General features: G+C 37.4%; 1 protein-coding gene across 2 annotated transcripts in view; it reads left to right on the top strand.

Moving 5' to 3' along the window:
- The first annotated feature begins 65 nt into the window (after window positions 1-65).
- SPAG1 (sperm associated antigen 1) overlaps window positions 66-21,989 on the top strand; it is a 37,754-nt gene continuing 15,830 nt past the window's right edge. The window contains exons 1-12 of one of the 2 annotated variants that reach the window (XM_066177920.1): window positions 66-135; window positions 1,500-1,641; window positions 2,202-2,361; window positions 2,697-2,822; window positions 7,428-7,495; window positions 9,327-9,445; window positions 9,923-10,031; window positions 12,275-12,405; window positions 13,030-13,136; window positions 15,556-15,718; window positions 19,614-20,036; window positions 20,417-20,516. In XM_066177920.1, coding sequence (XP_066034017.1) covers window positions 1,502-1,641; window positions 2,202-2,361; window positions 2,697-2,822; window positions 7,428-7,495; window positions 9,327-9,445; window positions 9,923-10,031; window positions 12,275-12,405; window positions 13,030-13,136; window positions 15,556-15,718; window positions 19,614-20,036; window positions 20,417-20,516 — 1,646 coding nt within the window. In that variant the 5' untranslated portion in view covers window positions 66-135; window positions 1,500-1,501. Of the gene's footprint in view, window positions 136-1,499; window positions 1,642-2,201; window positions 2,362-2,696; window positions 2,823-7,427; window positions 7,496-9,326; window positions 9,446-9,922; window positions 10,032-12,274; window positions 12,406-13,029; window positions 13,137-15,555; window positions 15,719-19,613; window positions 20,037-20,416; window positions 20,517-21,989 lie in introns of those variants that run through there. The other variant, XM_066177931.1, reaches the window with a different exon arrangement.

Here is a 21,989-nt window from a genome sequence, read left to right as displayed (position 1 = left end):
GCCCGCCCTCGGCAGGCGCTCCCCTCAGCCCTGACCCCAGCCGCGCCTGCGCGGCCTGAGGGAGGCACGGGCGGCCCCCGGCTGCGGTGTGCGCCGGGCGCGTCCGTGTGCCGGGGACGGCGCGGCACCGGGCAGGTGGGTGCCGAAGAACGATAGGCGACGCCGCTGTCGCTGCGTGAGCCCGGCGGGGCTCTGCGGGAGCCTCGGCAGGGCAGCCCTGGGGCGGGCAGCGCCGTGTCCCCGGCGCCATGTTGTACATAGCAACAGTTGCTACGCACGGACCGGCCGCGCTGCCCCGGGTCCGGCGGTGCGTGAGGGGAGCCTGGGTGCAGGCTTGGAGGTACACCCGGGATCCGGGCCGGGGATGTGTGGGGAAGCTCTGTTGGAGAGGGGCGCGCCGGGCTGGGACAGGGCTGTGCCCCCGAGCAGCCGCGGGCTCCTGGTCAGCGCCGTGCCCGAGAGCTACGCTGGGCAGCTCCCTCACGGCCATGGGAATAAACGGGGAAAACCGCCGCTGGTGATGAGCTTTTAATTCTTCTGTTCTTCTTTAATTATTTCCTGCTTTTGTCCCTCTTTCCATGCGTGTTCTTCCTTTTCCAGTACTGAAACCGTAAACTCTTGGGGCAGAATCTCTATGCAACGCCTAATGATGACCAGTTAATATTTAAGTGGTACTGTATTGTAAACATTTTTGTGTAACTACAAATTAATGTGTGTAATTATGCAAAGCATTAGAACAGAATTATTTTAATTTGGTTTATAACATAGTTGTTTGCACATACTAGCCACTTGCCCTTATTGTATTTCTTTACAATTAACTGGTCACTTCATGCACTATATAAATGGGGGAAAAAAGAGAATTTCAGCTCCACAGAGCTTGGGATCAAAACAGAAAAAGATGCAGATGAGCAGATCAAAGGTACAGGGAGACAGGAATGTCCCATTTAAATCCCTCATATCATCAGTTACAGACTTACTGGAAAAGATTCAGATTAGCGCTGTAATATAATCAGAGACCCAGAAAATGCAGTTAGTGAAGAAAGGAAATTGAATTTATTTTGTCTGCAGAGAAGCCAAAGATTTTCATTCCTTAAGATACACTGCATTGGTTAATGTCTTCTCTCTGAAAAAAGGAGTGTCCTTCACCATCTTCTCCTTCGTTGTTATCCCACTTGGTTAAAACAGGTATGTGTTAAATAAAACAGAATGTGGTAGGCAAAAATAGGCAATTTTTCTATAAGTGGTCTTTCTGAGTTGTTCTGACTTGCAGAAGCAGTAGAATTGCATACTCTTACAAAGCACATCTCATACTTCTGTCAGTAAGCCTCTTGTCAAAGACAGTCTATATGATCAGGCCTTCAAATCTGATTTTTTTTTCTTTTATAGGTCTGCTTCATGAGAGAGTGGAGTGGGAGCAGGTTTATTCCTTAATTTTGCATTACTTCAAAATGTAACTAGATGCTTACAGAATTACTATTTTTTTTGCTTTTAATATTTAGTTATGGGTGATGAGTCAGTACCATATTTGCTGGGTGAAGGAACCACTAAAACATATCAAATACCTATTAGTCACCTGGACTACAAATTCATTGAAAAATGCACGGATGTTAAGCACCTGGAAAAGATTCTCAGGGTATTAAGGTAAATTTATTTTTTTTTACCTTCATTAATAATTATATTCCTGTTCTGCAAAATGTGAGGGAACCCTTTTCTATTTGTCTGAACCTGTTTGTGACTTTCTAATTTAAAATTAAAATACGAAGTTAAAGTAATCATGCTAAAAGTGTCCCAACGATAACACTAGAAATCCAAGTCCTTTTTTAACCATCCAAAAGGTTTGAGTAACTCAATGCTGTTGGTTTTTTTAAATGCTGCCACTCTCTTTTAGTTCTCTCATGATCCATGTTGCCTGACTAGCAATTTCAGATGCCACACCTGTTAAACTTTTGCTGTAAATGACACAAGTTTCTTTTTTATGAGCACTGTGGCAATAATTTTGAACTGTGTATGTGGGCATTGGAGAATGGTTGAAGGTAACTGGAATTTTCTAATGAAAATGTTATTAGATGATAGTAAAATTGAGTTGTAACAGGAAAACAGTCTTCTGCAGTCACTGTACTGACCACACATGGAGGGAAACATGGACGATGTGGTGCAGTTTAGTTCTTTTTTGTTAACATTGGTAGCTTTGCATTTTAAAGGTCCGGTGAGGAGGGGTGTTACCCTGAACTTACGCTGACTTGTGAAAAGCGTATTGAGCGTTTGGATCCCAGGAGCAGAGCTCTGAGAAAAGCCAAGCCTGCAGCCACAGCTGCTGATTTCACAGCTGAAGAATGGGAAGCAATTAACAGCGAACTGACGGTACAGGACCTAATTTATAATGGTCCATAATATAATCATTGTGATGTATCAATCTTCTTGTGCCTCAGTAGAATGTAATTATTTGATTAAAAGAGGAAATGATCAAAGGATTATGTTTTTAAATTTATTTTCTTGTTTTACATCACTGAACCTTAACTGTCCATTTTAACTCTAGTTTGGTTGTTTTTTTGTGGTTTTTTTTGGTAGATCACTTTTTATTGAAAAAAGCACTATTGCTCTTTGTCTTAATTGCTTTTCCTCATTAAGAATAATGCTTTTTAAGGATAATTGTTCTACTGCCTTAAGGTAAAAATATATTATTTATTTGTTTTCAGAGCTGGGCGACAGAAATGAATGAAGATGCTAAAAAATCACAGCTCCTGAGAACAGACACACTGAATGAAAGACAGGAAAACTTGCCTCCCATTCGTTGTTTCAGCAGCTGCCTTCCCACTAATCAGGTATCTCCAGTTTTTTGTGTTAATTATAGGTTTTTCTAAAACTGGGAGATTTTGTATGTATGAACTTCTAATCATTGTGCCTTTTTTACTAGATTTATTTTGTTAACCACAAAATAAAAACCTTTAAGCTCCCTTGCAAGAGGCCAATGCTTAAGCAAAAATGCTTTCTTAGTACTAGCAAGTGTATTGTAATAATATTTTAATTCTGATCAAGAATTCGCTGCCAAAGCAGATCTCCTTAAACACCCCTTTGTTGTTCTTCGATTCATATTTCAAAGTACTGTTTAAGCATGTGAATTAGGCTCCTTCTGGATGAAATTATGCCAGGAGATTTTCTTCAGCTGCCAGGAGGCTTTTGTTCCATGGGGCCAGTCAGAAGCCAGTCCAAAAGAAACACCCTGGAACTCATACAGTGTGGGTGTTAGAGCCTCTGCAGCAATTGTTTCACTCTATAGCCACTCCTGTATTGGGTAGTAGCCTTTGATTGTGCTTGTTTTGTCTCTTGTGTTGGTATTCCCACTGCAGTCATACAGCATATTTCTTAATTTAGCCCTTAAGCAGACTTAAAAAATCTCTATGACTACAGAACAAATGTTTACACTTTTTGCCCAGGTATTAGTTTCCTTACATTTTGGTGGGTTTTTAATTTATTTATCTACCTGAAATCAGGGGTCTTTTTCTGGCTAGCTTTTCTTGCTAACACTAAATACAGTGCTACTGAAGGGATTGGCAGACAAGTAGGTGTGGATGGGATTTTTCTGAATTGTCAGGTATTGTCATTAATCAGTTCAGTCTGATTCTCAAAATTCTCTTTGAAATTCTGGGACACTGCTATAGGAAATTCATTAAGCATTGTTCTTTTTGGAGGTTCATGAGTCAGAAATGTTATTAAGAGATCCTTACAGGTCATGTGATGTTTCTTACTAATTCCTATTTTTCTTGAATAATTATGTATTAGTAAATGCCTGATTTGTGTTCTTGTGTTGTCAGAAACTACTTCTTATTGTCAGCTGGTACATAGATATTGGACCAAGACGTTTCGGATAGTTAGGCAGTCTGTGTTATGTGGTATGCAAAGAGGCTGGGGATTCCACTGAATATTTTATAAGTGGTTAGTATTGAGACTCAGATGTGCTTTTGTTTGCTTTGGTGTTTTTTTTTTTTTGTTTGTTTTTTTTTTTTTGTTTTTTTTTTTTAATTAATGTGTACTCTTCCATATTTTGCATTGTATGTTCCTCTTGACTGTCCTATTTTGCTGAGATGGATTTTGCCACTATAAGCTTTATCCTTGATTCATGTCCTATATAATTGCTAGAACAGAAAATGGTTTAATACCATGTGAACTCAGTAAATCCAGTTTAGAATGTAAGCATTAAATGATGAAAAGTGTCTTGAAATCTAGGATACTCCATGTTACTAAAGAGGATGTGTTCTCCATTCAAAGACAAAATATTCACTTTTTTTTTCTCCTCCTTTAAACCATACAGCAGTCTTCAGACCAAATTTTCTTCTTTTGTTCTTCAGCTTTTGTTCTTCCTACAAGGTTTTAGTGTTAACATTATTACCCAGGAAATGTGGATATAGCTTTATGCTATACCTGTGGTGTGTGATTTCCATTCCTTTTGTCTAAGCAGACGGCCTCTGAAGGAATTCTAACCTGTCCTGGAAGAGAGAAGGGAAGACTGAAACATCTCATGGAGCAGTGCAGTTATATCACTGCTAGATCCCTACTGAATAAAAAGAAGCAGTTTGTATACACTAAGTTTATACCTGTAACATGAAATCTCAAAAAAATTGAATAATATACATAATCAGCTCTTCTTTTTTTTTTTTTTTCTTTTCTTTCTTTTTGATAAAGATACATGTCATCTCACAGTTTTTAAACATGTTTGGCTAATCAGTTGGGACTATAATTATTTTTCAGACTGGCATCATATAATTTTGTAAGTGGGATCAAGTTTAGAATAATTGTGATAAATTTATCCTCTCTGATAGAAAGAAATGCACAAAGCCTTCCATAATTTTATGTCATTACTTGGTTGGAGACTGTTTATCTGATGTGATGCATGAAACATTCAGCATTTTCAATGAATCCAGTTCTGGAAATCATTATTGACCCTAAACCAGTGGATTACACTAATGGGTACAAATTTGGTAAATGAAAGCATCTTGTTTTGTCTGTAATCAGATTTTCTTGCTGATACTATATGTAGGTGTGATTTCAATTCACTATTGATAGTTTATAACTCTGTATAGTGTTTTCTTGGTGTGAATCCATGGGAGGGGTTTTCCAAAAATGAACTGAAAAAGAGTAAAGTTTATGCAATATCTCCCTCTATAATACCATGTGGAAGTTTCTGTCTTACACCCCTGTTTTCCTGTCATGCTGCCCAGAACTGTCTTAACTGTCCACACTGCATAATTATTATTTTTGCTGCCTCATTTTGTCCAGGAGAGAACTAAAGCATGCGTTTAAAGATATTCATATTCAAAGGACTGTATTGATGGGATTTCAGCTTAGGCTCCTTTGCCAAACATGTTTTTCTAATACTGTTCCAGAGAGATTTGCATCCTCAGATACCTCCTCATGCTACAGGCCAGGGCATGCAAAAGGCATACAAGTTTTATGTTATAAAAATCCACTCTGGTAGGATCTAATAGCCTTCGTGTTGTTTTGGATATTCTGAACTAAAAACTAACACAGGTTAGCTGCCATAGAATAGTCATGTTTTAGGCCAGCACACAGGGCCCACAGGAAAACCAAGGCCAAGGTGTGTCACCTGTACTGAAGCCAATTTGTGTGTTCATCTTTGGTCCAGAAAATATTCAGTGGACTGCAAACCCTGTGGAATTCATGCATTATGGATTATGGCAGGAAACATGACAAACACAGAGATTTTATTTTTTTTTTAGTTCCATGGCATGCAAGTGTACTCTTTTCATCAAAGCCTCTTATATGAGATCCTGTGAAATATTACTGATGGAGAAATTCCTGACTCTGTTGGAACCACAACTTGGTTACAGTTATTTCAAAGATATGAGACTTAGAATTTTTTGAATTATGGATTTTTGAGTCAATGTTTCTTCCTCATTCCTAAAATGTACATACTATGGTTCTCTCCCTAAGCTGGAGTTGCATTTGTGTAAGTACCTTATGAGAGTTTCTTCTGAGAGTTGCAGTATTTTTGCTTGTTTAAATTAAGGACTTCTGTTGAAAAAAATCTGAAACTTAAATTATTACATTAAATTATCACATTTGTAATATACTCCAGGATGGATATATAATGATAACTCATGTTTCAGGAAGGCATATTTAGGAATTCTCTCCTCTAAACATGTGCTGGTCACTAAACATATTTGTCATTTTGTCTCCCTTTCTGAAAGACATAACATTAAGAGTAATTCTGGAGTCCTATACTACAAAAGTTTATGTAACCTAACATTATAGACAGAAGTGTTTACAGGAAGGGTCACATTTGCATTATGTAAATTGAGGTGTTTACATCCAGCTGCTGAAGTATGTCCTTGTTACCATGTCACTACTGGTAAAGCAAGTTTAGGAAGTTTCTGGTCATTTCTTTGGTCCAGTTTATCTCATGCTGAATTGAATTGGTACAGATATTTGGGGATTGTTCTGTGATCTCTACCAGATTGTTTGTCTAAACACAGAAAATAGTAAATACACAACTCTACAAAGAATTGCACTGGTCTAACTCAGTGAATGCCAAGGTTAAGAGGAGGACTGGATGGCCAGGATAGGGTAGATGGGAATATTTTGAACTGGCTGTTCCACTGTGAAATACCTGTTTGGAACCACACCTTGCTATTAAGGACTTTGAAGTCAACAGGCGGGGAGGGGCATAGAAGAAGTATAGTCTCATGACAGAGGTAGAAGAGATGCCAAAGGTGACAGCTGGTGAAATAGAGTCCATTAGTGTAGGAGATGGGTTGAGATACAAGGCAGTCAAATCTGATTGTCAGAACTGATTCTTGCAGGAAGGTGCTCAAGATAAATTTTAGGTAAGGCAAGCTTCAATGATAGAGCTTGTCTAATACCTAAAATGAATGTAAATAATCTTGGAATTTGCTTTAGTGGAGTGATATATAGTGAAAAGAAGTCCAGACGCTACTTTGAAATTTGCAAATTTGTTGTGAGTGTTCCAGGGACTGCCAAAATCTGTGCATTGAATTCTCTTGGGAAAGGGAAGTCTAAAACCACGTTACTGATTCAATCTCAGTGTCAAACACCTCATGACAAGGCTGGGTTTTCTGAAGACTGAGTTCTCCCTTGCTGTGTTGAAAGGATAGTTGGGAAGATGGCATCACAAGATACTAATTAGGAAGTTTCACTCTGCCGCTGTGATGTGACAGGGCAACAGACAAAAGGTGTGAGACTCAGGAGCTCCTCAAATTGCAATGATAAATGAAATTCATCAAGATTTTCTTTACACCAAGATGAGTTACATTTTCAAGACTGAGCTGAGATTAGTCATGAGTAGTGTTGGTTACTAGGAAAATATGTACTGCAGAAACAAACCAAAAAAACCACTGTGAATTCCACTGCAACAAACTGTCTTACAAAATGGCTGTTTGTTTCTCTTTTAGAACAAAAAATTGCAAAACAAACAAAGAACCAAGAAGAACATACCACGGGATTACAGTGAATGGGACAAGTATGTTAAATGCCTTATATTTCAGTTTTTAATAAATCTTATTTATTTGTTTAACTAGGGAACACAGTTGATGTATTTTGCAGAAACGTATTAGGGTCAGCATTTTAGGGAACCGTAACACTGATGAAACTTCGGGTTTTTGTAATACATATTCTGTTAAAATGCAAATGACACATTGTGTTGCTAACAGCTGAGAACAAGTTAGTCCATGCTTTTGTACAAGCTGTGTGAAATAAAGTAAATCAGCAGAAAAATAAATAAAAATTGATTACTTGATTGATGAGATTTTTGAAGACAGCTCTAGGGTTATTTACCATGGACTTAAAAACATGGACTTCTTTATATCTAAAGCCACAGTTCTACATTGAAGACAAAACTGATGAATACTTACTCCTGCACTGAACCCCACTAACCTCAAAGAATGAGCTTCAGGCAGGTGCATCAGTTTACTCAGATGCAATTACACTTAATAGAGGTTTAGAGAGTAACTATTTTAGAATGGATGGAGCTCTGATACAACAACACTCCGCATCATGTAATGGTGGCACATCACCCTCCCAAGTTACAATGACAGATTGGTGCCCAAATTGTTGAACACAGAAAGCAAAAAGCACATACTTGTGTTGAACATAGTAGAAGTTCCTGGAATCTGTAATACAATGCGGTAGAGTCAGAGTGAGGAGGCACAAGTTTCCAGTGCAGTAGATGGGGATATTGTGGGGTTAGGGTAATGAAACTATACCCCAAAGCCCCTGCAAAAACCCTGTTCTGCGTAACTTTTGCATTTAAGTTATTTTCGCGCATGTATCTTTCAGAAATTGGTGCCTTCCTGCACAAATGTGGACAAAGAAAATAGGTTATAAAAATAATTTCTGCAACAATTTCTTCTTTCATTCATTTATTCTTTACTCTTGCTACCGTGTCTTTCCAAAGTAATTGTACAGATTTTGTTTACGCGTTTATGTACACAATCTTTAAGTGCTTTAGCATGCTGATAATAGTACAGGTTGTGAATTTTCCCATGGAGTGTATTTATTTTGGATTACGCGTATACTGAAACAGAGTTGTTTGAAAGATATTTTCCAGTTTAAAGCGTATCATGGTTTTAAAATGTTTTGAGGATAATATCAAAACTTTCAAATAATTGTTTAGGCAATTTCTAAACTGAATGTTTCACTTCTTATTTTAAAAACATTTATGTGGTTAATTTATAATAAATAGGTAAAAGTAAGCTAGCAAAATATCAGATTCAAAATGGAGAACAGTTAGTCTTACTTGAAAAGGTTTTGAGTTGGATAAATTTTTCAAAATAGTATCTCGATTTCCAAAAGAAATTATTCATATTGTCAAGATTATTGTGAAAAGGCTATTTTTCATGACGCCCTACACAGAAAAGCAGTAAGAATAATGTTTCTGTATAGTGAAGGAATTGATTATTACTACATTTATTTTACGGTACTACAGCAATACTTCTTTGAGATACATTCCTAAACACAGTTTTTAAAAGCTCTTTCAGAGCATCTGAGACTACTTATCTCAAGTTTACTGTATAAATTGCTTTGAAGCTGTTTCTTAGTTATTTTGGCAAAAGTTAATAGGGATTTTTGATGGGCCTGAGATGGAGCCTCATGATACTGTTTCTTAAATTTTACCTGTCTTTTTTGGGGAAGATGGTGAGGAGGCGAGGCAGAGATTTTTCTTGATCACAGATAATTGAACACAGCCTGTATCTCTTTTCCTTTGGTTTATAATGAAAATACAGTATGCCTTGCTATCAGCTGAAGTGTCTTGCTGTACAGCATTATTGAATTTGTCATTTTATTAATTAAAGGTTTGATGTGGAAAAGGAATGTTCTAAAATTGATGAAGACTGTGAAGGAAGTAACTCAAAAGCAAGATTCTTTAGTAGGCCAAGTCTACCTATAATTGAAAAGAAAATTGACACAACCGGTAATGTCTTAGAAACATAATTTTTCTTTAGTTGTTATACTGTGTTGTAGAGTATCAATACTAATTACAGAAGTGTATCATAGAGTTAACGTGCCTTTATTTTTCAGCCCCTAGAGATGCTAAAAGTTGTTGGATCATCAAGTGATCGTGAAGCCATGTTTGAAAAAAATCTAGTCTTGTTTAATAAAGAGTAAGAATGTTGATGTTTAGTTGAGAGCATTCGGTTAAGAAGTAAGGCATACATCTGGTATTTTAAATGAATGGTAGAGGTTAGCCAACTGCTTTTCTTGCACACTGGTTTGTATGCCTACAAGAAGAATTTAATGTTTTATTACAGAAAATAAAACACAACTTTGTCTTTTAGTAAGCCATGCACTTTTTAAAAATGCAGACTATGAGATTCAGTGTATTTTATCTGACTGTTTTGGTTACATCTGTGCAAGTTGCTAGTTGTTGTTGCATAAAAATCTTTTTTAGTAGGAATGACAAAGAGAGAGAAAATTTTTATTGCTACTCGTGAAAAAGAAAAGGGCAATGAAGCCTTTGCCACTGGCGATTATGTGGAGGCAGTGACATACTACACTCGGTGAGTAAATACTGTTGTGTTCTTTTATTTTAATGACTCTGACTTGTGAATGTTGTTTTTAGACCAGTGTAATTGAAATGACTTCTTATTGAAGCAGCTAGTGACAATTAGATTATTTTCAAAAGGGCAGAAAGATTTGACAGAAGAGTATTTAAAGCACTGATTCATTCTGATATTAATTTTTATTTATCAGAAGAGAAGGGGCTAGATAGTGATGGTATGCAATCTGCAGGTGTCACAAACTTCCTCAGATTTTTTAAACCATTGAGATTTAAGGGCATGTTTACAAAAATAAAAGAATAATCAGAGTGTCAAGAAACTAAATAATTACAAATGTAATTTCACTCTGTGCTTTGAAATGGTAAGGACTTAAAAAACCCCCAGAAATCAGAAGTGTCAAAGTTGTTATTTAGAAATTGAGAGTACATGGGAATCTCGGGGTATTAATTACCAGTGTGAATGGAGGGTAATGATATGACACTACTGTGAGATGAAACATGAAGATAATTAATGAGTTATGATATTATAGTGGGATAACATTCAAAAAAATATGATAATGTGTTTGTAGTCAGTGCAGATAAGTATGGAGAAAATAATGAATAGAAGTAGTGTGGAACAGCAATAAAATAAGCTTTATGTTAATAAAGATTTATGTTTAGGAAGTATCATTCACAGTGGCAATGATGGAGGCAGGGTTTTGTAGAGCAGCTTATGAAAATTTATCTGGAGGTTGCTGATATAGATAGATAAATATATATATGTGTGTTTGTGTGCACACTTGTAATGATATTCATAGAGCACAAGCTGCCTAACTGAGGCATTTGATGTGTAATGGGATTTTTTTGGGTTTTTTTTTTTTTTTTTTTGGTTGTTCTTGACTTGCAGCCTCAAGATCTTTCTTGTTTGGGTGTTTTACACAAACGTAAAAAAAAAGCTTATAGTTGTCTTTCCTACACAATAAATAAAATACAAATACATAATATAAAAATAAGTAAAAACATCTGCTTTTGGAACATAAATAAATTACTAATTACTAAGGATAGGCAGAATCCTTTCTAATGGAGAGTTTTTCCATTTTTGACCCCATGGGGCATTGTGTGCCTTCTGAAATGTGTGATAGTGATACCATCCTGTTCTAACTGGTCATTTTTCTAATCCTATCTGAAATCTATTTTCTCAGAGTTACAAATATTTAAGTAAAATATTTTGGAGTGAATTGTTAATAACCTGAAGAGGTCATCTATGGCTAGAATGGAAAATGTAGAGTCTGTCCCCTTATTCTTACCCATTGGCTTTCTTGACTGGCTTGTCAGTCTCTTGCCTGTTCCTGTTGTGTGAAGAGAAACCTTCACACATTGAATCACTGCTTAGACTAGAATGCGTCTTGTCTTCTTCCTCATCCTCCGACCCTTTCTAAAGAGCACACACAGACTATCCCACCCACTGTATCTGTTACTTCACTGGGATCATAGCTGCATAGAGCTTTTATTTATTTTTTTTTGTAATTCCCCATGCATTGTTCACTTGAGATTGTTCTTCAACCATGGCTTTTTTTCACAAAGAAAGTGTGAGTCTATTGCATTGTGCTGTCCCCCTGGAACTTCCATTGCTATTCTTTTCAGTGAACACAGTTTAGGGTCTTCCTTGCAACATTACCAAGGTTTTTGGCAAAGATTCCCTTACACCATTTTGTTATGTGCATCCTAGCTGTCCTTATTCCTCAGAGGTGATCCTGTTGTTACAGAAGCTAAAGCCCCAACTACAATACCAACCCTGCAGCCAGACATTGACCTGGACAATTCATCCGCTGTTACCTGAGTCTTTCCATTTTCCAAGCAAGATCAAGGAGAATGTGTTCTCCCCCACCACTGTGCTTTTTCATCATAATCCCCAGAGCTATGTAGTTACTCTTCATCTCTCAAAGGTTCCATTTGGCAGTTTTGTTGGAGTCTACATGGGTGGCAGGAGGAGATAGTAGTCTAAGTGACAGACGAGCCACAGCATCTCCTCTGCAACGTCACAAGGTCTAAGTCCTGGCAGGCAAGAGGCCTCTGAAGACAGTAAATCTAGTTGGTGGATGGTTGCCTGTGGTCTCAGAGGAGGGAGTCTCTAGCCACTACTGTGGTTAGAATACCAGTGTTAATATTGCTATAATACTGTTTTCAGCTTCCAGTACTGAAATGTTTGTAGATTCAGGTTTTCTAACAATGACTCTAACATGATCAATATTCCCTCTCTTTTAGGAGTATATCAGTAATGCCAACTGCAGCTGTGTATAATAACAAAGCTCAAGCAGAAATCAAACTTCAGGACTGGGACAGTGCTTTGGAGGATTGTGAGAAGGTACTAGACATGGAACCTGGCAATATAAAAGGTAAAGTAGAAAATAAAATTTGAATGTATTATTTTACGTCTAGCAAATACAACGGTACATGTTGTTAGTTGACTTAACTGAGCTTTAGATCAGGTCTAAGTACAAATAAGGAAACAAAGTAGCTCCCCAAAGCAGTTTTAATGGTTCTTTGGGGGTTCATGAAGTTTTATGCAGTTCATCCTGTTGATCTGTCATGGAAATTCTTACATGGCAGCATGTTTTTCTTATGATAACTATAAGCCCCTTTGTATTCATGCAGTGTTTCCATAATACCCACACTGAATTATAAATTAATTTAAAAAGTGACATGAAAACAACCAAAGTTGTTGGTTTATTCCTTTCTGAAGTCAAGGCCTTGAATGTAGCTAACTGTATTTGCATGGGTGGAGGGGGAAAATTTGGAAACTATGAAAAGGTGCTTCACAATTCATGATTGCTGCCTCAAAAGATGTCATGTGAAATTGCATCATTAAAAATCATCGAGAAAACAGTTGTTACTAATATAGAAGTAAATACAGAATTTTAAAAACTGCCTAACTGCACTTAATATGTCTAGAAAAAATAGCGTATTTTTATTCACTTTATAATTTAAATACATAAATAATACACTTTGTTCTTTTGTAGCTTTGATGCGTCGTGCCACTGTACACAGTCATCTGCACAATTACCAGACAGCTATAGAAGATCTGAATAAAGTGTTGTCTGTTGAACCAGAAAACTCTATGGCTAAGGTAAAGATCAGCGAGTTGAATATGGCTAGAAAGAGGCTGTTTGCAGTTGTAGCATGAAGTGAGTACAGTTCATGTTGTTTGATGTAATTATGAGTTTTGAGGACACACTCAATCTGCTGTGCTGTTGATCAGCTTCTGAAGACCACATGTGGTGGAAATTAGGTACTAGAATTTGGCCAGATCTTCTGTTCAGGACTTGATTGTGAGGAAAAGTCTTCTCTGTTAATGTAATTTAGGTGCCTAAAACATTTTCTGCTGAACATGCTTGCAGTATTATTGTCTTGCTGATCAAAGCTAATTGGAAATTTCTCTTGAAAAGATCTATTGAGATAGGTGCATTTGAGTTTGAATACATGATGAGAAGAAAAATTCAACAGAGATGCCAAGCTTTTGTTGTTATAGTGGTGAAGTTAACCCAAAAGGAGAAGAGCTGGAGTCTGTCCTTGCTTCAGTGTGGTCTTATAAATCCTCATTTCTCATCTCCAGGGTAGAATGAAAAACCTTTCATACCTTCTTGTAAATCTGGGCCCTTATAACCAATTTTGGATCAAAGAAAGCCAGATGCTGTCTTTGAAAATCGAGGTCAGGATGTGGTCCTTGTATTATTATTACTCTGGCTGTTTAGGAGAGGGTTGGTTTGTGTCCTTTCTTTGGTATGTTAGGGGTGTTTTGCAGGTTAGAACAGTCCTTGCATTTGGACTCTGTGTGTCCTGAGAATCTTCAGTACTGAGCAGTTTTGAGAGTAAACTGCTCATTGTATGTTAATTATGGGTCCATCATACTACTGCCCTCCTAATGTTTTTACATATGACTTCTGGATGCTGTGCAGTTGTCCCAACTTCTGACTTTTGTCCAGCTCTTGTTGGTGGCATGTCATAAGCTGCAGCTTGCTCATTGCTGCTTCTTTCCATGGGATTATTTATTATTATTGCTTGAACCAGAGAAAGTGGTACAAGCCTCTCGTGTCAAATTCACCACATAAAGCATTTATCCCTTTTAGCGTGCTCCTGGAGCCAAGTTCCTGTCCAGAACAGTTCCTGAGTTTCATATCAGCCAAGGAATTACATGTCTCTAGATCTGAGTTCTAAAAGACATCTTGGTCTTTTTATTTTGTTTACAAGACTGAATAACTAAAGAGCTTGTGAATCTGTGATGACAAACTCTGCAACAGTCTTTGTGAAAAGATATATCAAATAGGCTGTGCTGAGACTTCTTATAATACCAGACATAGATAGTCACTCATTTTTATTACACACTTCCACTACTTGCTTTTCTGAGCAGTGCTTTTGTAGCTGAAACAGATGTCTGTACTTTGCCCTTATCCATGCAAGCTATTACGCCTTGGCTGGCACATCTTGAAGTGACAAGTGCTTGGCAGGGCATTTTTTCAAGTTTCTCATTGCTTGGAGGATCCTCAAAACCCTCTTGAGCTAAATATGAATGTATGGAACATATGCAGAGTGCATGTCTATATCCAGAATCATTAAAACAAAAGTGAACTGGTTGTCTGTAACTGGAATTCTTCAAGGTAGTTTGTCCATGTGAATCTTTGCTTGATCCTGTTCTTATCTTTTTCTTGAGACAGGACGTACTGAGATGGCACTTTCTTGCACAGCGCTGAATTACATTCAGAATAGCACATAATGCTGGGTGTGTCTTACTCTGCTCTGACAGTGTAAAGTGATTCAGTGGTTTATGGGTTACAGTGATAGTGCTGGGTTAACAGTTGGACTTGGTCTTAAAGGGCTCTTCCAACCTTGATGATTCCAAGTGCAATTAAAGGGGTTTTTTGAGTAATGGAAAAATGTTATGGAATGAGAAGCTGTTTGATCATCTAATTGCAGCTCTTATCAGAGGAGCAAACTTTACCATTATTCAGTGGTGTCCTTCTGCTACACTGTTGAGAGACTGTTGTGTCCTGGTTCTAGTTCTCTCAGTTACATTTCTCCATCGGATGTCCATCTGACATCAGATTCTCCACAGCATAAATTTTGATTCTGATTTTAGGCTTTTTTGGAGATTCTCTAGAGAACCTGTTTTCCACATCTCTTCTTAGTAGTCCATGCCAGATATCACAGTCATAAATCTACTTTTCTTCCTTTGATTTTTTTTTTTTTAATAAGCAGGGCATTCAAGAAAAGTATTTGTCTATGTGATATCTTCTCACAAAGATGTGAAGATATCTTGTATCTATCTCTAATGAGAGAGACAGAAATTGACTATTAATCTCGGTTTGATGCTGACTCCTAGAAAAATCCACAATTATTTACTGTCTCTTTATATTGGCAACATATACTTTGATAATTCTTCGGGATTTCACATGGATTATTTAACAGAATGTATTTGCTGTACATAAATTGTAATTTATATACATAATAAAAAAGACTTCTGCTATTGCTGTCTTTTTACTCTATTGTAGAAAAGTCTGCTAGAGATTGAAGAGAAACTGAAAGGTTTAAAGCCTGTATCTGAGCCTCAAGGCAAAGGAAAAAAAATACTTATTCAGGAGATAGAGGATTCAGAAAATGGTGAAGGAAGAGGGGAAAATACAGGAGAATGTGAAAGACATGGTGGAGATAAAGGTAATGTCTTATCATTTCCTGTTTTATTTTAACCTAAGGAAAAATTGTTGTCTTTGAGATTGTAATGTTTATTCACACACTCCATCCATATTTTCTAGCAAAGAATTTTGCCTATTTGAAAACTAAACTTACGTTGACTTAAAGTCAAAGATGACTACATCTACTTAAAGTAGATACAAGTGTGAAATCTAGAATCCACTTTTATTACACATCTTTGTAATTCTTTCTAGAATGGACATAACTGAGACAAATGGAAAATGTTGCTATAAATCACCTACTTACCTGTGCCCTGTGTACTTTTATAGCTGTTCTGGTTTACATCTGTTTAACTGGATGTTTAACTGGACCCAGTTAAAAATTTCTCCTGGGGAGAAAACATTTTTTATTCATGAGATCTTTCTCTCACACAGCTTTCCTGCCTTCCCACCAACACATTTTTCTTCTGCATTTTTCTTCCCATGCTTGCATCAAAGGGTGTAAAAATGATCAAGTATAACTTGTTGACAACACCTGTAATTTTTGTTGTTACTTGTTTTGGAATTTTTTTTTTTTTTTGGTAAGAGCTCATCTCTGTGCTCTGGAAGTTTATATTAGAGGTAAACAACATGCAATTCTTGTACAGGATGTAGTTTACAAGCAGTTGAAGTGTATCTCCCATTCCTGGATGAGTGTGTGATTAACTCCAAGGCTCTTGGGATGAAGCCACTGGCATAATCAGAATCCATGGCTTGCAGGAGGAGGTGGGGCAGCAGGGGCTAGGAAGGCTTGCATTGGCAGGTTGCTTTTAGATTCAGCTGCATGGCCTCCTTCCTGCAACAGAGTAACATCCCTAGGCTGATTCCACTCTTCTCCTTTCTGTTGGTTAAGTTGGTTCTTTAAGGTATTGTGCCATGACAGCTGTGACTTCTATGTTTTCTGTGTTTTATCTTGAAACTAAATCAGTCTGTGGGTTTTGCAAGTTAATCATGAATGTTGGACTGTACATGTGTGATATAATAATGTTTTATTGGCACACAGGATTAGGGAAAATACATTTTTCCACATCAGTTGGTGTCTACCAGATCTCCTGAGCTAAAACCTTGGAAGAAAGGGTGCATCATGTCTTTAGCCTTAAATGTCTGTTAATTTGGGGTTGTTTTCTCTTGTGAGCATTCAGATGAGTATGTGCCCTGTAGCTCCATAGGAAGACTTCCATTCTGTTGATGAAAGGTTAGGCCTTTAAACACAGGGAAGGTTGTCAACTGACGCCAATGGCATATGTGTTCCTGTGATATACATAAATATTTCTGAGATTTAAGTGGCAAACATTTTCATAGATTACTCTGTGTTTTCTTGCACAACTGGAAACAAACATGAATTCAGTTCAGGTAATGAATACAAAAGGTTCTGTGAACCTAACAGCAATAAGTAGACTAAAATCTAGTCCTGTAATCACAGGCAGTCCAGTAGTCCAGTCATGTAGTCACATTTATTTCACACTCTAGTTGGTAAGCCTAATGCATTCCTACTAAACTTAAAATTTAGAGATTGGGAAAAAAAAAAAGATATTTTTTGTTTTCTTTAGGGCTGAAAAGTTGATTTCTGAACTTTGAACAAAACAGTCTAAATAGAGTGTAGTCACTCTCCATCTTCCGTTTAACTGACAGCAAAAGTAAATAGAGCACTTTCTGCACAATAGGAATGGAAAACTGCTTGCATCCTAGAGACTATAAGAATTAGTATTCAGGCACTGCAAAACCTAAAAATCATGTATGTGCTTGACGAAGCACCTAGTATTTTGACATGCTTCTAAAAGTTATAACCTCAAGTGAGAAATACAGTTTAAAGATAAATTGATACATTTTAAATAGCCCCTTTTAATTAAGACAAAGTTGTTGAGCTGTGTGATAATTACTTGATTACAATATTAAATAATATTATATATATTTTATATATTATGTAATATTAAACACTCCCCAAACTTCAAATATTCCTATTAGAATATTCAGTGGTGTGGGGTTTGTTTTGTTTTGTTTTGTTTTGTTTTATGATATCCTTCCATTTTAATGTTTGTTATTTTAGTAATAATATAAATTAAAATTCTTTCAAGTGTGTATTTGTTGTCGTTCTGGTCAAAATTCTGTCCAGACTTTTCAGTACCTTTCTTCAAATTCTCCTTGGCATTTATAATGTGTCTTGAGTTTTTTTCCTTAAGAAAAGTTCAGAAGTATTGGCATTTTTTTTTAGCCCAGAATACTGCTTTAATGAATACATTTCTGTGTAGAGACCAGTACAGGAGCATTGTTTTTGAAGACTGAAACTAAAAGACAGTGAGAATTATATTTGAGAAGTATAGCTGTACATTTTTTTGCATGCTGTTTACTCAGACCTGAAATATTTGACCAATTAGTATTACCCAGCAGCTAAACAAAGTAACTATCAGCATGCCTGTTGTCAGGGAGACTGCAGTCTCCAAATAATAGAAATGCTTCCTGTTTAATCCAGGACTGGTCCTATGCACTTCATCTTTAGGAAATTTCCTCCTGTATTCTGGAATTACACATGAGTAACATTCACATCACACATTATGTACCTGCCTTGCTCTTTCTTTGTCTCTAGAAGCTGAGATGCTCTTGGACAGTGTTTTGCCATGTTTTCTAATAGCTTGTCCTATCACCTGTTTGTCTGTGACGTTCAAAGTTTTTTTTCTGTTTTGGTGTATGTAAAATGAAAGTATTTTAGTATGTATGTTAAGGAAATTGTTAATGTACCGGTGTCTTCATTCATCTGCCCAGCAACCCTTTTACCAGCATTCTCCCCAGCAAATAGACTTTAAACCTTTTTCGTATATTTGGCAGTACCAATTGGATGGGTGGGTGGATGTCTCAAAGATAAATAATTTAAGTTTTACGAAAATGTCTGTGTAGGTAGATTTAGCCTATTGTTGTTTCCACTGTGGAGTATGAACTTATTATTAATCATGGTATTTCTAAACAAGGACCTCAGCTAGGTAGGAGGCACTAGAGGAGATCTATTGTTTCTACAAATCTTCTGCTTTTCCATCCTGTTAAGTTTGATTTTTTTTTTTTCAGTAACATTTTGTGTGTTTAAAAAATTATTTCTTTCATTTTGGACCATCTGAAGTTCATCCGTATGGAGTCAGTGTCAGATGTTTTGATAAAGTCAATTGAAAGTATCATTCCAATATGTGAAAAAATTCTGTTGGGACAGATAAATACATCAGGTTGAGGGAAGGGGAAGATAGCATCTTAATAGTACCAAAAAGGCAGAGTTGTTCTGTGATTAGTAGTATCAAGAGTTAGGCTCTGCAGAAATCTGTCTTTGAGTACTGCGGTGGTAATGTGGTAGAAATTCAGCTGAATATGGAAGATAGAGATTTTATTATCTAACACCCTTATTCTGTGATTTTTTCCTGACTAAATTGGTAATAAATAACAGCAAAAGTTGAATGATCACAAGTATGTATAAAAGGGTTTTTGACACGTTTAAATTAAATCTTCTTGAGAATGTTTGATAGCTTATGATCTAATTTTAACATGCAAGCATTTGATTTGGTCACGGAAGATCGAAGCGTCCGTGTTGTAATAGGCGGTATTTAAAGAGTTAATTTCAAGGTGAGCCCTGTACCATTCTGACACCTTAGGACAGGGGTTCCCGTGTGCCCTGCAAGGGGAAATGAGGCTTGGTAGTGATCCCTTGTCGGTAACAACTGCAGCTTTCTTGGAAGCAGGAGTTTTCCGTATCCTTAGCAGTGTTCTCCGAGGCAGGTAAGCCCCCCTAGCGTTGGGACGCTGCCGGCCGTGGCCGTGTCGCTGTGCAGCTCCCCCCTGTCGCGGCGGGCCGATAGTTCGCGCTGATGATGCGGCTCTAACCCGCCTCATTAACGCCCTCGCAGGCTCGGCCGCGGCAGCGGCGGCGCGGGCGGCAGCCGGGGAGCCCGCGATGGGCAACGCGCACAGAAAGGCGCACGGCAAAGGCGGCGGCAAGGCGCACGACAGAGACACGCGCAAACACAAGGACGCCGCCGAGAGCGCACTGGAAAAGGGCGCGGCAGGGAAGAAGTCAGAAAAGCATTTGTCAGACCATGAAGGCGAAGTTAATGGCTATTTACGCAGCGATGGGAAGAGCGAAAGCGCCGAAGATGAGGTCTCCCAATCGCATAGAGAAGGGTCTCAGTCGGCTGGTGGTGAGAGTTCCACTTCGCTTCCCCCTACTGCAGCAAAACTAAAAACCGAAGGAAACGAGTTATTTAAGAGTGGACAGTTTGGAGAAGCTGTGCTCAAATACTCGGAAGCAATTGAATGTGTCACTGCTCTAGGTGAGTGTAATACTTATGCTTTAAATCGAGAACTGTTTAGATGATTTAAGGGAACTACGAGTGAACGAATTTAGCCTACCCCTGCATTTTTGATAGGAGTTAACATGCAGTAAATCTTTGATCATTTCAGTAGACAGCAGTTCGCATGACAGAAAATACAGGATGATGAGTGAAATAAGGTTTTAATTTTCTTGGGGTAGAGCTGTTGTCATCTATTTATGTTTGAATACTTACATATTCTAGGTGACATGATAAAGCTCGTTATTGCTTTGCAGCGTCAGCAAACTGCATCATTGCAGTGCAACTTGGAGTAAGCAAATCTTTAATTCTTGAGTGCAATTTCAGTAATACTATTCGATTTTAACTGTAACTTCTTTTAGGAGAACAAAGTCCAGACGATTTAAGTATCTTGTACTCAAACAGAGCAGCATGTTACCTCAAAGAAGGGAACTGCAGTGACTGCATTCAGGATTGTAACAGGTAAACTAAAACCTCCCATGTAGCACAACAACATTCCTGGTGATGATTAAACATTTTAACTGATATATATTGCTAGTGCTGTTGGACTCAGAGCACTACCAATAAAGTCTGATTCCCTGTCTGAGTGACAGATACCTTTGTTATGTAAACAATTATGTGGAAACTAGGAAAGGAATAACTTTAACTTTTAACTTATTGTCTTACTGTGTAAGGGCAGTTTTAAGCTTATTGTGTTCACAGAAATGCATAGTGGGATTAAAACTTTTAATATAAAAGCAGGTTACAGTGGATTTCTGCAGTAACTTACATGTAAAAGCTTTATTAAGCCAGATGCATATCACAGTATTGGAAATTGCTTTTGAGCACATGTATGGTGTATATGTGTGTGTTCTCTGATGGTTTGATGTTTTGGTTTGAAGTTTTTTTAATATATACTTCATAGTTATAAACAGTAATTACAGCTGTTGAGGAATTGAGCTAAGATCCTTTCTGCTTATTGTGGCTTTTAAGGATACTGGAGTTAGAGAAGATCAGACACCTTCAATAACTTCTAAACACTGTGTGCCACTAAATTATTACTGTATTTTTTACATTTTGGGGTTTTTTAATATTTCCATAGATTGAGTTTATAATGCTGAGGCCTAAGGTGCAAAAAAAGTATCTTAGAAGAATTAGAAATCATACTAATTAGTCAGTGGAGTTTTTTTGTACAGCAGAACTCTACTGTTAAAAAAAGCCCTCCAAAACGAAAAATAAAATGTGCATGTACCTCTGTAGTGCAAAGGTACAAAACATTTAACTTACTGCATGTGTTCTACCTGACAGAGTAAGTTCTCTAAAAAAAATGACTCATTCGCAGTATTTTGTTAAAATAGATGCAGGATCACAGACAGCTGGCCAAGATGGTGTATTTAAAAGCCATTGCATTTTTCTACTCAGGAAGTTTGAAGTACGTAAGGCTTTAGCTGGAATCAGTAATACAGAGGTTTTAGGGTTTGTATTCCTACCAATTAGAAGCTTTTTAGTCTTACTACCTAATGATAGTCTCCTTAATGTCATACATATTTCCAGGACGCACAAGAACTCATGATGCATAGTGGTAGAAATAATTTAGAGACTGGGCAGCAGAACTGGAAACCTGCAAACATGTGTAAATTAGGCAATGTCAAATAAATCTTCTGTAGGCAACACAATATAGTAGGTGATCTACAAAGACGTTACTTGATTTCAAAGTTAAAAATTGTGTAGGGATATATTAGGAGAAACCTCCCTATGAACAATGCTTGGCCATGCAACAAGTTGCCCAGAGATGCTGGGCAGAGATTCCCTTGGAGGGTTTTCAGGCCCAGCTGTATTAAGCCCCAAGCAGCCTTGTCTGATCTTGGAGCTGAGTGTATCTGTAGCAGAAAGCTGGGATATCTCAGTCTGGATTGCTTTATGACTTCATGAAATCAAATTGTCTAGATTCACCCA

This window comes from Chamaea fasciata, unplaced genomic scaffold, assembly GCF_029207755.1.
Source record: "Chamaea fasciata isolate MVZ Bird 193981 ecotype frontalis unplaced genomic scaffold, bChaFas1.0.hap1 SCAF_1, whole genome shotgun sequence".
NCBI classification, from domain to species: Eukaryota; Metazoa; Chordata; class Aves; order Passeriformes; family Sylviidae; genus Chamaea; species Chamaea fasciata.
Note: the sequence above shows the minus strand (reverse complement) of the source record. Positions and strands in the feature narration are given on the sequence as shown.